Raw genomic sequence first — 16,743 nt, 5'->3', positions numbered from 1 at the left:
CCTCCGCTCATCTTTCCTTTCCTTTCTTTTTTCCTCTGTAACCTCATCTTAACTCCTGTGTCCTTATCTCCTCTCCTCCTCTTGCTTATTTTCTCCTTTCCACTTTCTCCTTTTTTTTTCTCCTCTCCTCTCCTCTCCTCTCCCAGCATCTGCTAATGCATCCTTCTGTCTCACACTCCCAGTGTAAGGGCTGTCACTGTCACATTCATGACAACAGAAACACATTTAAATATGCATGCACATGCACAGGCACACACACACACACACACACATGAACCCGTGTGCACACGCATAGACACACACACACACAAAAAAAACGCACACATGTATGCACGCCCAGAAACGCTCACATCAGTGCATGCGGGGATCTGCCTGTGACAAACCGCCACGGTGTAAAGTGTGAAGCGTGTATCTGTCATGTCAGTGTGCTGTCAGTGTGTGAGGTTGCAGTGAATGAGGAATTGAGATGGCGCGGCGACATGGCGCCGCAGTCCAGGCGGACTTTGCCAAAGCCATCCATCCCCAAATTATCACCTCCCTCTCCCACTCTCCCTCTCATCTCACCTCCTCTCACCAGCTCCGCTCCTTCCCGGCAGGCGCTGGAGCCTCGGAGAAAATGAGCTGCAGTGCCGAATCCAGGCTTGATGGGTGACACACATGCGGGCCTGCGCTTCCACACACACACACACACACACACACACACAGACACACAGACATAGACACATAGCATGTCAGCTCTGCTCTGCTTTGTACTGTTCCTCTCAGGTGCCGAGGAGCTGCAGACAACAGGAGGAGGAGGCGGAGGGAAGAGGTGATGTTCTCCCATCAGCTCAGCGCCGTCACTTTGAGCCGGGCCAGGGTTTAGCACTCCGACAGTCTTCACAGACGCTGGCAGGGACACCGACGAATACCCGGCCCGTCAGCCCCGAAAGAAGCCACAACCTGCCAAAGCGTTGAGTCAAACTTCCTCATCCTGAAACCCAGTCGACCTCGTCCCCCCGTCCCGCCCTCTGCTCAGGTCCCCCAGGCTCCAGAGGCGCCGCGCCCCGGCACCATGGCCTTCACCCTGTCAGAGATCATGGCGGCGAGGCGGCAGCAGTCCCAGGCGCAGGCGCAGTCGCAGGCGCAGCGGGGCGGCAGGGCGGCGGTGGAGGTGGACGAGTACAGCACCAACCCCACGCAGGCCTTCACCTTCTACAACATCAACCAGGGACGCTTCCAGCCCCCGCATGTGCACATGTGAGTAGATGCAGATGTTTGTGGTATACAGTAGATAGACTCGTGCAAACAGAAAGTCATGTGCACAATGATGCAGCAGAGAGGCCAATTAAAGGAGAATACCAGTGTCGTTTAGAGTTAGAGCCCATTTAATTCTGTCTACGTCTAGTTTACATTTCCCCCAATCATTTTGCAATGCATGCCGCATGTAATTCGATTTTTCTACTCGTGTTATGTTTACGGTGTCAAACCTAGCTTGAAATTAACTGCTGTCACGGCCAACAAAGACGCCTTAAATCAAAAGACATGAATGTGTAAGGTGACATGTTGTTGAGGGATTATTTCCTGGAGGAGACTTCCATTTCTTCCTGTGGGTGTCAGCTGATTGACAGGAAGCAGAGCGGAGCGTAACGCAGCGCTGATATGAAAACACTTAACTCAGACACAAAGAAATAAGGAGAAACCCTAACCCGACAGAAAGTTTGACCAAACCAAACGAAGGCTTCATGTTCACTGTGATGGATTCTCTCGCTCTGTGGAAGTTGTTTTTCATGCTGGACAAGAATGAATGGCAGCATACGTCTTCTTCTGAAGAGAGGAAAACGAGCGCTGATATCTGCAACTATGCTGACTGTGTGCAGACAAACCAGGAAGAATGGAGAAGAGAGGGGAAACCTAGACGATTGGCACAAACTTAAAAAAAAATACAAAATAAAAAACAGTATTTAAGTGTGTTTAATGTGATGGAGATTTGTGTTGATACAGCAGCAGTTTGAAAATGAATGATTTCACCAGCATTTCTTCACTTGACAAGATCAGGAATTAAAAACTGCGGCCTCTGGTGTCATGTCTTACCCCAAAATATGCCAATTTTGAGTCCTTTAATTTCACCAAACAAGACCTTGAAAGTCATTGAAAAGTCATTGAATTTGATGTCCAAGTGAGTGTGGGAACCTTGAGTGTCTTTGAGTGAGACACTGAATCCTTCCCACATGCTGTTTTATAGCTGACCCTGACCTTTGACCTCCCTGGAGGAGGCCAGCGAAAAAATCGAATTCCCTTATGGAGATCAATAAAGTATCAGATTATTATATTATTTTATTTAAAAATGCCTATTGGATAGTCAACAGTAGAAAGGCAAGGCCGCTGTCAGTTGACCGCTTTAACTCACTTTCTGCACAAACCAGTGTTGTTAGATTTTCAAAATCATGTAAGGAAATAGTCGTATATTTACCTCCTTCAACTGCTTGTTGGCTTTCTCTTAGACCCCCCAAATCCATTGGCCTTTCTAGTGTTAACTGTCATTTTAGTTTAGTTTATTTTAATTTATTTTTAGTTTAGTTAAACAAAGAGACTGTACACATTGCATTTCACCTTACATTTCGGCAGACTCACTTAATAGTGTAAATGAAACACTCCTCATGAACTCTTCTCTCTGCTTTTATTACTTTGTGACTCACACTTTTTGTCGACTGTCCTATATGTATGTATATCTTCTCTCTACTATCCCTCCGTCTCTCTCTCTCTCTCTCTCTCTCTCTCTCTCTCTCTCTCTCTCTCTCTCTCTCTCTGTGGTGGTGGAGGGGGGGAGGCAGGGCTGGGTGTTATCGTACCTGGAGGAGAGCTCACTAAAGTGGGCCACGGTTATTCACCAGCTCCCCTCTCCCCCTGGAGACCCGGTGGATCTGCACACTCGCTGCAAGTCCCACAGGACTCTACTCTTTTTCTATCTCTGCGCTTTATTCTTTTTCTAACTCTGCACATTTCTCTTTCTGTCTCTCTCTCCCTGCTACCACCACTCAGCGCTGCGCTTTTATTGTGGCCTCTCGCTCTCGGTTCTTCCTGTGTCTCTGTCTCTTGTTTCTTCCTCTGCCTTGGTCTGTGGGGATGATTATGCACTGGATACTAATTCAAACTTTTCTTTCATTGCTGGTCCCCTGCCTCCGAGACTCGAGCTGTATCTCTTTCTCCAGTATTGTTTGTTAAGTGCGCCAACAGAAGCAATGACCCCTTTCTCTGCGACTCCTTTTCCCTTTTCTCTGTCTCTTTCTCAACTTTCCGTGCCTTCCCCTCTCTTCCCTCCGCTCCAGGGTGGACCCCATGCCCCACGACACGCCCAAGCCGCCGGGCTACACCCGCTTCGTCTGCATCTCGGACACGCACTCCCGCACCGACGCCATCCAGATGCCGTACGGCGACGTGTTCATCCACGCCGGGGACTTCACCGAGCTGGGGCTGCCCTCCGAGGTCAAGAAGTTCAACGACTGGCTAGGTCAGCATTTCTAGAAAAACTCCTCGGGATCCGGAGCGGGTCACGGGCCCGTTCTCTATCTGGGTCCCCTTGTGACGATCTATTAATAAGCCTGGGTCCGGTACAAGGCTAAATTTACTCACTTCGGGTCTTATGCTGAAAGTTTTGTAGGAAAACTTTAAAAGGGGAAGGATTCTTCTAAGTTTTAAGAAGCTCGGGCTGCATTCAGCTGGTCGTTACAAAAGCCTCTTTTATTATTTCTTTGCTATCAGCTCGGTTTTTACCTTTTTTTACCTTAAGTGCTATGTGGTGTGGCGTGAGTTTGGTTTGTGTTGCACTCAACTTTGACAGATGGCGTCAGAGATGGGTTCCCAGGTTCATATCTGTGCAGTGTAGTGTTGACAGCAGCCGGGGGGAATCTCCCTCTATCTATCTGGAAACAGCAGGAAAAACCATTGAGACAAACCAGTACTCAGGCAGGGAGAGTGTACAAAGTTCATCCTCCGGTTTTTCAAAAAACATAATTGAAAAAAATGTGATTTGAAATGTCTAGGGGCGGCTGGGCCAAAGAGGAGAACTTTTACCTTAAAGTGGAAATCCATGAGTTCCTGTTTTGTTTTGTTTTTATTTCCTCTCCATCTTTGGCTCTAAGCGCTCATCGCTGTGGTGTTTCCGCTCTTCCCAGAGATCACCTGTCAATCAAACAGTGTGGGCGGAGCTTGGATTTTCTGTTGACGCAGTTTGAGTTTCTCTTTTCTTTGTCTGTTCAGTCATGGCGGCTATCGCTGCTCATGCTAACTACCCAGTTCTTCTTCTGTTTATTCCAAACAAACCGGAAAACATAAAACACATTTTTCCCAGGAAAGAGCTACCAGACACTGGCTGTTTAGAACAGACAATGTAAAACCTTTCATTAACTGGATATAAGTTGAATCATTATTATGTTATATCAGCCGACGATAGAGAGTAGAAAAACGGATATTTATTTATATGAAAATGTCACAGATTGTTACTTTAAACTTCATAGCCGTACATTTTTCAGCTATAGCCTTTTATCACGCAGAAAGGTAAGGGCTTCCTATCCTCCTCAGCTGTTTTCATCACCAGCCTCCACTGGAAGCATCTTATCTGCTCACTGAGTTGCGAGCAAGTTTCTTATCATCGGCGTCTCATATCTGTTTGAAAATGGAATGAAGTGAAAAAAACGAGCGAAAGAAAAACTGTTGATTCGGTGAATAGTTTGAGCAGCTAACACCTTCGCCGTTACAAGCAGAAGCGGGCCGTCGATAGCGTTTGATATCATCAGCGTCATCATCATCATCATCATCATCATCATCGGCACAACACCGGGACGAACTCTGAGAAACAGCCGAATCCTGTGATTGTGTGTGTGTGTGTGTGTGCAGGGCTTTGTGTTCATCTCTTTTGCTGAGGGAGGGATGGAGGGGAGCGGAGAGGAGAGGGGGAAGATAAGGGGAGAACCTGGAGGAGGAGGAGGAGGGGGGGTTGGGCCTGGCTCACACACACACACACACACACACACCTCCCTAAAGCGAGTCGGCAGGGAGCGCGAGCTGAAAACCCGCTAGCCGGCGCTCCGGCGGCGAGAGAGGCAACGGGAGAGACGGGGAAGGAAAGATAAAACCAGCCAAACACGCCTGCCGCCGCCTCTGAAGTCAGGAGGGGGGGGGGGGGGGGGGGGGGAAGCCTCTCTCTCTCTCTCTCTCTCTCTCTCTCTCTCTCTCCCCCCATCCATCCCTTTCTCTCTTTCTCTGCCATTTCTCCCCTGCAACTCCGCTGTCTTTCCCTCTTCCTCTCGTCTGCTCGTATAAATATTTATAATCTGGCTCCTATTCTTCTTCTCTCTCTCTCTCTCTCTCTCTCTCTCTCTCTCTCTCTCTCTCTCTCACACACACACACACACACACACACACACACAGCGTCTCGTTCTGTAGATGAATATAACTCCTGCTGTTTGGTGTGTGCAGAGCAGATTTACAGGAGATCAGGTTGAGCGTCTCTGTGCAGACGGAGCCTCGGTCAGGTAGCGGCTGCAGCTCGCCGCGCTCCCGAACTTTCTGCTCTCCGCCTTTTCTCTCCTCCGTCTCCATCTCTCTATCTTTGTCTTTCTCTCTCTCCGTCTTCCTCTTTTCCCCCCGTCTCTTTCTCTATTCTTTTTCTATTTTTTTATCTATCTTTCTCTCTATTTGTCTGTCTTCCTTCCTTTGTTTTGTCTTCTTTCTTTCACTTTCTCTCTCCTTCTCTTTCTCTGTTTTGCTCTTTCTCTTTTTCTCTGTCTTCCTCTCTCTATCTTTTGTCTTTATCTCTCCGTCTTCCTCTTTTCCCCCGTCTCTTTCTCTATTTTTCCACGTTTATTTGATCTATCTTTCTCCCTATTTGTCTGTCTTCCTTCTTTTGTTTTGTCTTCTTTCTTTCACTTTCTCTCTCCTCTTTCTCTGTTTTGCTCTTTCTCTTTCTCTCTGTCTTTCTCTCTCTATCTTTTGTCTTTATCTCTCCGTCTTCCTCTTTTCCCCCGTCTCTTTCTCTGTTTTTCCCCCTGTTTATTTTTATCTATCTTTCTCTCTATTTGTCTGTCTTCCTTCCTTTGTTTTGTCTTCTTTCTTTCACTTTCTCTCTCCTTCTCTTTCTCTGTTTTGCTCTTTCTCTTTCTCTCTCCTTTATCTTTCTCTTTCTCCCTCTTTCTTCCTCTTCTGTCTCGTTCTTTACATTTCCCTCTCCTTATCTCTGTCTTCCTCAATTCCCCTCTCTGTCTCTCTCTTTCTCACTCACTCTTTATTTTTCTCTTTCTCTCATTTCCTCTCTTTTTCCTCTCCTTCCCTTTTACTCCCTTTACCTTTCTTTTTGCATTCTCTCGAACATCTTATTTTTCTCTTTCTCTCTTATTACCTATCTCTCTGTGCTCCTCTTTCCCCTCTCTCCCTCTCTCTCTCTCTCTCTCTCTCTCTCTCTTACCCCCTCTCTCTCTCTCCGTCTCTGTGGCAGCTCTCTGCGATTCTTCTCTCGGCTCTTATTTTTAGCAGGAAGTCAGTCGGCTCTCGGGGGCCGCTGGCAGCCGCTCAAAGCTTTGTCAGGCATGGTGAACACTGCAGGAGAGGAGGAGAGGAGAAAAGAGGAGTGGAGGGGAGAGGAGAGGAAAAGAAAGGAGCCACCAGGAGAGGAGAGGAGAGGAGAGGAGAGGGAAGGGTATGAGATGAAATTCGGGGGAAGGGAGAATGGAAGAGGAATGGAGTTGAAAATTGAGGAGATGTCAGGAGAAGAAAAGGCGAGGGGGAGGTGAGGAGAGGAGAAGAGAGGAGAGGAGAGGAGGAGAGGAGAGGAGGAGAGGAGAGAGGAGAGGAGGAGAGGAGAGGAGGAGAGGAGAGGAGGAGAGGAGGAGAGGAGAGGAGGAGAGGGGAGACTGTCCATGCTTCTCCCCTGAGGAAGGTGTGCCGTACCTGGGCAGACTCACAGCTCGGCCCCCCTGGAGACTGACGCCAAACTTCTGCTCTCTGTTGTCATGGTGATCCATCCCAGGTCCAGCTGTCAATCACTGTATGAGGACTGTGTGTGTGTGTGTGTGTGTGTGTGTGAGATCTTGTACTTCTATCCTTGTGAGAGTCAGTTTGAGTTTCAGACCTTCAGACTGAGGACATTTTTGCCAAGTGAGGACATTTACCCGGTCCTCATTTCTTCGAGTTTAGGATTAGGATTTGGGTTTTGGGTTAAAATTAGAAACATGACTAGGTTTAGGTTAGAGTAAAGGATAAGGGATTAGTTTAGGATTAGGACTTGGGTTTAGATTTAACCCATTTAAATCTACCGGCTGTAGTTGCCGGTTGTCATATAGTTGTCATTTTCCTTCCGTAAATAGTTTTTTAGCTGTTATACGAGTTTTATATGTTAATGGAATGCAAGAAAACAACCAAATAAAGGGTCGCACCTCTTTCTGGTCACATGACGTATGAAACCTGGAAAAATACATGAAACCTTAGGGACGGTTAAGATTAAGTGTTAAGATTAAAGTGAGTTTAGGGTTAAAACAGGGTTAGAATTAGGATTATGTTCATTTTAGGGTTAAGGTTAAGCATGTGGCGATGAGTTAAGATTATAGTTACAGGTTAAGGGATGAATTTAGTCAATGGAAGGTAAAGACAGAAGTACCACCCAAAATCAGTTTACCCACCTTTTTGTATTTGGGAAATAGAGTTCACCCTCCTCTTTAGGCTGACATGCATCTTTATCACATAAACACATCGTATACATCACAGTGAGAAGTGTAAAACTGATGTAATTTATGTGAGGATTGGGTCTTTTAAGGGAAAAAAAATCATAAATTAACACTTTTCTGAAATTGTTTTTTGCTTCTATTGCCTTATGACAATCCCTGACTGGAGCTCATAGTTTACTCGCCTATTTATTTACCACTACATCATTGAGTACAAGGGTGTGTGTGTCTGTGTGTGAGTGTGTGTGTGTGAGTGTGTAAGGTGAACGCTCATGTTCTGACGTGCTCATTGTGCAGCTTGAAGAGCCGCGATAGCGAAGGACGGCGCTAAGCGGTGTTGAAAACCCGGCGTTCGGCACAAAAAAGCGAGAGCCATATTGTTCCGGACGGAGTGTGATTGCATGGGACAGGTGAGAGGAAGAGAGGCAGAGGAGAAGAGATATTTGGAAAGAAAACAAGAAGGTAGAGCGAGGGCGAGAGGCAGACCTCGAGCTCGTGAGCAGCAACATTTCAGTCCAATTCCCTCCAATAATGGCCTCTTTGATCAGGCTCTCATCGCCTCTCTTACAGTAGGTTAACACACTCAAACAACAAGCCACGTCGATTTCGCAAGCCGACGATTCTCTGTGTGTGTGTGTGTGTTTGTGTGTGTGTGTGTGTGTGTGTGTTTGTTTGCGCGCCGTGCCCCGCTTTTAGACTTGAGTGGCGTCTTTATTCATGCCATGTGATAGCGTGCGCTTGTGGAGCGGAGCATGAACACGCTGCACTGGATGTTCTGGGCGCTGCGCTCTGTTTAAATATGGATCTCATTGTGCTTCTGAGTCGACTCGGGGTCAAGAGAGGAGCAGCTTTAATTCTTAAAGGCTTTGTTCTCTCTCTCTGTCTCTCTGTCCGTCTGTCTGTGTGTCTGTTTCCCCTCCGTCTCCCTATCTCCGTCTGGTTTCTCAATTCAGTTCAATCAGCGCTTTATTGGCATGACATTCACCGCAGAACAATAACAACGAAGGGAGAGCTGATTGGCTATCTCGGCAAATGTTATTCTTCGCTGAGGTTTTCCCTTAACATGTGGCGACAATCAACACACACTGAGCGGACAAAATATTAGGAACAGTTGCTGTTTTTTCATGAAGTCCTCTGATGAGGTGAATCCAGGTCGAAGCCTTTATCCCTTATTGATTTATCTTATTAAATCTAAACCAATCACAAAAGGAGGAGATGCAGATAAAGAGAAGCAGACGAGTTGGAGAAGGATTTTGAAGCTTTGAGACAACTGAGATGTGGATTGTGCAAAACTCAATATCAGGGAGATGTAATGTAATATTTTGCACATTCAGTGTGTTTTGCAGCTGAATTTACAAAACCACTCTCTCGGCTGCATAAAGAGGGAACTTTTTGAAGAAAGAAATGATAGTTGAACTCAAAGTAAGTCGCTCTTGCGTCTTCGTATCGTGATTTTCGTCTCAGTCTCCCCCCCCTCGTGACAAAATGACCACAGGTTTCTCCCTCCCTCTCTCTCTCTCCTCTCTCTCTCTCTCTCTCTCCCTCTCTCTCTCTCTCTCCGGGTTGCCAGGTCTACAGACTTTGTGTCTAGGGTATGACTCTTTATTTAGCGCCTGCTCTGCTCTGTTCCCCTTTACTGCTGAATAATAGATAAGTGACGCCTATGATGCGATTGCCGTGTAGGCACTTTATGCGAGTGTGTGTGTTTTTTTTTTTTTTTGCCCAGGAGGGAGAGGGAGAGTGTGTCTCTGCACCTGCCTCTGTGTGTGTGTGTGTGTGTGTGTGTGTGTGTGTGTGTGTGTGTGTGATCGCCTCCGTCAGGTGTTGTACAGTACCTGCTCCCCCCCTCCTCCTCCTCCTTCACCTCCTCACCTCCCTCCCTCCCTCTCTCTCCATCTCTCTCTCTCTCTCTCCTCCCAGCTTGCTCCCTTTAGCTCAGTAACTGCGAGGACATTAAAGTTTCATGACTGCTGTCTTTTCCTGGCCTGCTCTTCTTCTTCTTCTTCTCCCTCCTTCCCTCTTTCTCTTTTTTCTCTCTCTCTCTCCCTCTCGTTTTCTCTCCCTTTCTTCCTCCCCCCCTCTCTCATCCTCTCCCCTTCTCCCTCCCTCCTTCTCTCTCTATTTTCCTCCCTCTCCTGTTTGTCTCCATCCCTCCACTTTTCCTCCCCTCTCTCTCTCTTCTTGCCTCTCTTTCTCTTTCCTTCCTTCCCTCCCTCTCTTTCTCTTCCTCTCCATCTCTCTGCCTTCCTCCCTCTCTCCTTCCCCTGTTTTCTCTCTTCCTCTCTCTCTTTCTCCCTCCCTCTTTTCCTCCCTGCCTCTCTGCTTCTCTCCCTTTCTTTTCCCTTTCTTCCTCCCTCTTCTTCAGCCTTTCACTCTGTCCTCCTCTCCCATTTCTCTCTCTCCTCTCTCTCCCTCCATCCTTTCAGCCCCCCCAGCCTCTCCTTCCCTCCTTTCTCCATTTCCCCTCTCCCGTTTTTTCTCTCCCTCTCTTCCTCCCCCCTTCTCTCTCTCTCACCCTCCCTCTATCTTGCCTCCTCTCACTTTCTTTCTTCCTCTATCTCTTTCTCTCTAGTCCCCCTCTCCTTCCTTTCCTCCCTCTCTTCCTCTCATCCTCCCTCTGTCTTGCTTTCTCTCCTTCATTTCCTTCCTCCTTTCTCCATTTCCTCTCTCCCTCTCTTCCTCCCCCCTTCTCTCTCTCTCACCCTCCCTCTATCTTGCCTCCTCTCACTTTCTTTCTTCCTCTATCTCTTTCTCTCTCCTCTTCCCCCCTCTCCTTCCTTTCCTCCCTCTCTTCCTCTCGTCCTCCCTCTCTGTCTTGCTTTCTCTCCCTAATTTCTAATTCTTGCTCCACTTTCCTCTCTTTCCCTCTCCTGTTTCTTCTCTCCCTCTCTCTCTCTCTCTCTCTCCCCCCCCCCCCCCCCCCCCTCTCTCTCTCTCCCCCCCCCCCCCCCTCTCTCTCTCCCCCCTGTGTTTACCCAGCAGTGAGCGTTGCTTGAGGAGAGTATAACGAGGAGCTTTGACACTCCTTTATGGTTTTTAACATCGGGAAACTTGACAGAATTTCAAGTGACTGTAAATTTGAGCAAACCGTTTCCCATCTGTCCCTCACTGCTTTTGTGTCTTCTATTTGCACACTTGAAAGACTGTGTGTGTGTGTGTGTGTGTGTGTGTGAGAGAGAGAGAGAGAGATGCATTGGTATGTGAAAATGGTCTTAGAAACCTCCCTACTTTTTCTTTCAAACAAGTTTTTTTTTCCCCAAGTTCAGAAAAACATTGGGACGAGAACGAAGCCTCTGTGGATATTGCTTCTGAAAATGATGGAAGTATTTCTCATAATTTTTCCTCTTTCTCTCTCTCTCGCGCTCAGATCTGTTTTCTGGGTCAACTTCAGTGCGTGAGATTCACCGTGTGCAAGCTGTTGTTGAATCTACATCAGACTTCCCTTTAGAGCGGGGACAGACTCCACACAAACAGACAGAGAGCAGAGGTGAACCAGACAGATGTGTACCTGTGTACAGCTGTAAACCTTCCCGTCCCGCATTCATCTTACAGCCTGTTCTGCCTCAAAGGTCGCAGATAGAAGTGACTGGGAACGTTAAAACACAAAACTTTTCAAATATTCATTTCAAATATTGAGTTGCAGCAACAATGCAGGAAAATATCATCAAATTGCCGCATTTTTGCCGCTTGACTTACAGACAAACGCTGTTTTCCATACAGGCTTTTGATGCTAAAGCCCTCTAAATCTCATCCGGTCTGTTTACAGCCGCTGGAACGCATAATCAATTCGAATTTCCCTCGTCGAAAGTGCAATTCCTTTACATACTGTGTTATTAGAATGGTAATTTGTTTTAATGAGTTTAAACTTTAATACAAACGTGGGACAGTCGAAGTAATTTGAATTTCTATAGTGAGTCTTGAAGGAAAAATCCACCCGAAAACACTTTAACATTGTTAAAAAAAAACAGCAATTTGAGATGTAGCTTGCATTTCATGGGTCCATTTAGTTGTTTGGTGGTATATTTTTCTTTTTCCATGAAATAACTGGCCAAACATAGACAATGTAGCGTCATGTTGAGATATTTCCAGCAGCTGCAATGGAGTTTGATATCAGAAAATGTTTCAGCGATCTAAAACATCAGCGGTAAATGTCAGGTTTTGGCGTCAGTCCCTCAGCATCAAAGAGCGAGGGCTTCTTTCTAGAGCCGCCATTTTGCACCGAGAGACGTTCAACAATCATACAGGGAGAAATCCATCGTAGAAGAGGAGAGAGACCAATTTCTCCACCGACAGTCGCCTCAATAGACCAGAATGCAATGCAGCCACAAGACAGGTTGAGTTATTAGTAAGGAGAACGACTCTCACTTTTCACCGACTGGAAAAAAAGTCTCACTCTCTAGCTGTTACTGTGCTATCACTGTCGCTAACGCTCTCTCCGCCTACACATACTGAGTGAAACGTTCTCTGGAGCTTGTCCAAAGGCATTCTGGGAAACGTAGGAAACCACTAACTGAAGTAGAAATAGACGAGGCACGGTTGAGGGAAAGTGGGTTCACCAAAAAAAGATAAATTATAACACTTCATTACAAAATAACTCCCGGAAAGCATTGAACATCACCGACTGATGACATCTAACAGCGTGAGAATAAGGCGGACGTTTCCTTTAATTCGGTTAAATCCCGCATCATTAGAATTACGGTTTGATTTTAAAAAGTTACGGGACAGATGGGCGAAGCTGTTTTAATTCGTCAGTACGCATTAGCCGCCCGCGTTCCCCCGTTCCCCGTCCCTAAAGTTGCAGCCTATAATCTCCGACTCCGTTCTCCCAGAGGCGAAGTCTTCAGACCGAACACGGAGAGCGGAGCAGACAGGATGAAAGAAAGAGAGATGGAGTGTGGGAGAGAGAAAGAGAAGGAGAGAGAGAGAGAGGGACCACCTACGAGGCTGGTTGATGATGCGGTGTATCTGTCTTTGTCACTGGTTTTGTGTGTGTGTGTGTGTGTGTGTGTGTGTGTCTTTATATGTGCGTGTAATGCATTATGCTCAGTGAGGACGTTCTGAAGTGTTAGGAGGTGCTGCTGTACTCAGATAAAATGTGTGTTTTGGATGTGTCGCTCAGTAGGTGGTGTTTGTGTACGCCGTCTCATAATTGCTGGCTGTCTTTGTTTTGTGTCTGCTTGTGTGTGTGTGTGTGATTGTTTCTGTGTGTGTGTGTGTGTGTGTGCGTGCGCGCGCGGAGACGCAGCAGTGTGTGGGTGGCGAGTTAAATGAAACGAGTGAGTATTAAGTTTAAGCTGAGGTGGGAAGGCAGGAGTCTCACTGCTTCCCTTTCTCTCTCTCTCTCTCTCTCTCTCTCTCTCTCTCTCTCTCTCGTTATTCATCTCCACCTCGCCGCATCTCTGTTCGTTTCCCTCGCTCACCTCTCTTCCTTTCTCTCTCTCTTTCATGTGACATATTACTTTCTGTCTTTCTTTCACATCCTCTCTCTCTCTGACTCATACACACACACACACACACACACACACACACGCTGAAAAGGAATTACGCCTGATCCAAGCCGAGTCTTTAGCTTGTCTGTCTTTGAACATCAGTGTCGTTGCTTTTGAAGGTTCCCTTTTGAATTATTGCATTTCTGTACATGCACATACAGATGAAGGCAGGCTGAGCCGCACTGTTTGGCTATAATCTCAAAACGTTCTGTACATAAAGAAGATTTACATAGGCTGCGGTATACACACACACACACACACACACACACACACACACACAGACACACACACTTTGATATTAATTTAGTTTTAGCAGGAACTTTTTGGCTACCAGTTTTTAACGCACATGCTCACATAGACGCGCAATTTGGTATTAATTTAATCATTTCGGCTTGGCAGGATTTTTGGCTACTATTTTTTGCAACTGCACACACACACACACACACACACACACACACACACACACACTCTTTGGTATTAACTTATTTTGGCAGGAAGCTTTTGGCTACCAGTTTTTTGTATCTACACACACATACGCACACACACTTCAGAATTAACTTTGTCTTGGCAGGCAGGACATTTCTGGCTACCAGTTTTTTTTGTTTCTGCTTTCTGCACACTCTCTCTCTCTCGCTCTCTCTCTCTCTCTCTCTCTCTCTCTCACACACACACACACACACACACACACACAATGGGCAGTAATCCCCCTGTACATGCCAGGGCTTTGGGCAGAGCAGGGATTTTCCTCTTCAAAGAGCAGACCACCCATCGCAACGCCGGAACAATGGTGGCCGAACTCCGGAAGATTTCCTGTGGTGGCAGCGGAGGTCCACACACACACACACACACACACACACACACACACACACACACACACACATTCTTCGACACACAAACAAATGTACACCCACACCAACGCACACACAATAATAGACACACAGAATGCGAGATACACAAACACACACATTCAGAGACACACAAACACATGTACACACATATAGACCGCCAATACACACACACACACACACACACACACTCAAATGCACGCACACACACACATAAGCGCACATACACACACACATCCAGACACATGTACCCACATACAGGCTGCACATACACACTTGTACACACGCAAACATACATTTACACATATAGAGAGACACACACAGACCACACACACACACACACACACACACACACAGACCGCCTTGTGGAGCTCATGGGAGGACAGAGGATTTTGCGGCGGCTCCACTGTATCCAGACAGACAGCAGATCTGGGATATATATGACTGGAGGGGTGCAGGCGCTTCACAAAAGAAAAAAGAGACCGAAAGAAAAAGGGGTAGAAACAGAAAACAGAGAGGAACGAAGGGAGGAAGAGACGGAGGGAGAGAGAGACCGCCGTCCAGCTGTTTCCACTACAGAAACTGCAGCTTTAGTTTCGGCCGCTCCGTCTCGCCGTGCCTTCCTGTGTGTTTGTGTGTTTGTTCGGTTCGTGCGTTTTTTTTTTTGGTTTTTTTTGCCTTTTCTATCACTTGATGACTTTCTTTTGATGCGAGGCAGAACAAGAGGCGGCCGTCAGCCCCGCGCCGCCGCCACCACCGCCGCCGCCGCCGATCCACGGGCAAATTAAAACTATTTGTTTGCTCGAAAGCGGCTTTTGAATTCAAAGACAAAAGATGTTGGGGGCGACAAAGAGCGGCCCGCGCGTGGTTGGGAATGTCGCCCGAATGTTTGGATTGCACCCCCCCCCCCCCCCCCCTCCTCCCCACCAACATCCTCCTCCCACAAACACACACACACACACACTTTGCTTTTCTTCTTCTTCTTTTGTCACAAAAGCCACATATTCCTGCTCATCCGATGGAGAGATTGTCTTTTATGATTGATTGATTTTGTTCATCTGTGCGCTTTTGTGGACATTCACATATTGTTGAATGTTTTTGGGGGTTTTTTTTATATTTCATTTTTATTGTTATTGTTCTGTACAGATGCAGTTGGCTGGCACAGAGAATTTTCTATAATAAACAGAAGCATACGCCGGCTGCTTTGACTCAGATTCGACTAGGTGACGTCCGGCCACTTGGTATTCACACCTTGTCATTTTACAGCGTTTTTTTTTTTTTTCCGGGGGAAACTGTCAAAAAATTCATCCATGAAATTGAAATTTAATTCTGCTAAGTAAGTTTGCGTGTGTGTGTGTGTGTGTGTGTGTGTGTGTGTGTGTGTGTGTGTGTGTGTGTGGGTGGGTGGGGTGTGTGTTTGAGTACAGCTGGTGGAGTTTTATTTTTCTCCCTGTGATTTATTTCTCTCGGTTTACAGTTGGCCGTCAAACTTCATGGGCGAAAAAGTGCTCGCGTTGCAGAATTTCTGAGGAGACAGAGATAGTGTTTATTTGTTCTAAAATTTATGAGTGCCTTGTTTCCTCGCTGTGTACCTCCCTCACTCACTCACTCACTCACACACGCTCTACCTCACTCACGCACACACATATATATATATACGTTTGCATCCGAGGCGTTTAGCTGATGCTCTCCTCTGGAGCAACTTTCCCCGTTGCCGTATCCCTCCATCCCTGTCTTTGAACATCGCTGTAGTTGCTTTTGAAGATTCCCTTTTGAATTATTCCATTTCTGTATATTTATCGGCAGATGAAGGTAGACAAAGCGGTACTGTAGCACGCTGCTGAGCACAGGGACTGTTACGGCGTCCTCTACCCGCCTTACTGTGGAGAAAACGTATGTGAAAAAGAGATATCAGAATACATCAGGGTCAACGGACTCTGCATTCTGCGTTTTGGAGCCGAGGGAGTGAACGAGCTAAACTCAGATTCTTCTTGATCTCGGTTTATCCTGTTTTTTTTTATTTTTACTTTGCTATGTGCGCAGTCCCGGGTCAAGTCCAGCGTTCATCAAACAAAAAAAAACCCAGAGCTTCAGATGCGTGAGAGAGGTAAAAAACACTTCACACTCTGCTCCAGTCTGCAAACAAAGACGGCAGCAGCAAGGAGCTTCAAGCTAAACTAGTCTCCAGGTAGATGCCACTCCCATGCAGGCGCTTGGCTCCTTTCCTGGTGAGCTTTTTGTTCCAGAAACGATCACAGTCACGGCTTACGCAACAATAGAGCATACATTTCCAAACTCACATTTTTACATTTTAGGCTTTTAGATGATGCCCTTATCCGGAGCACAATGAGCAGGTAGGGGTTGCAGTGTCTTGCTCAAGGACAGGTAGCATTTGCTGCTGCAGGGATCGAACGTGTGACCCTGTAGTTACGTGACAGTCTCTCTAACCGCCAGTCCACCATGCCATCCCTTAAAGGAATAGTTCACTCCAAATCTACTCACCCCTATGTCAGTCAAAAGTCAGCTGAAAAGAAAGCATCAGACTTCTCCAAACAGCTCCTGCAGCATAATCCAAGTGTTTTGTAGCCAAACGATCGCATTGCAGGACCAAAAGTCCAATAAACTCTTGTTATCTCTATCTATATTTTCCTTGCTGACAATGCTCTGCTTGCTACTGTGGTGTGTGCGTGTGACTAGAGTAATGTCAGTGAGGAA

General features: G+C 46.7%; 1 protein-coding gene across 1 annotated transcript in view; it reads left to right on the top strand.

Annotated features, from left to right (window-relative positions):
• The first annotated feature begins 1,054 nt into the window (after positions 1-1,054).
• Positions 1,055-16,743, top strand: part of mpped1 (metallophosphoesterase domain containing 1) — a 54,097-nt gene continuing 38,408 nt past the window's right edge. The window contains exons 1-2 of the mRNA XM_071910111.2: positions 1,055-1,239; positions 3,309-3,490. Coding sequence (XP_071766212.1) covers positions 1,055-1,239; positions 3,309-3,490 — 367 coding nt within the window. The remainder of the gene's footprint in view (positions 1,240-3,308; positions 3,491-16,743) is intronic.

This window comes from Centroberyx gerrardi, chromosome 24 (genome assembly GCF_048128805.1).
Source record: "Centroberyx gerrardi isolate f3 chromosome 24, fCenGer3.hap1.cur.20231027, whole genome shotgun sequence".
Classification (NCBI taxonomy): Eukaryota; Metazoa; Chordata; class Actinopteri; order Beryciformes; family Berycidae; genus Centroberyx; species Centroberyx gerrardi.
Note: the sequence above shows the minus strand (reverse complement) of the source record. Positions and strands in the feature narration are given on the sequence as shown.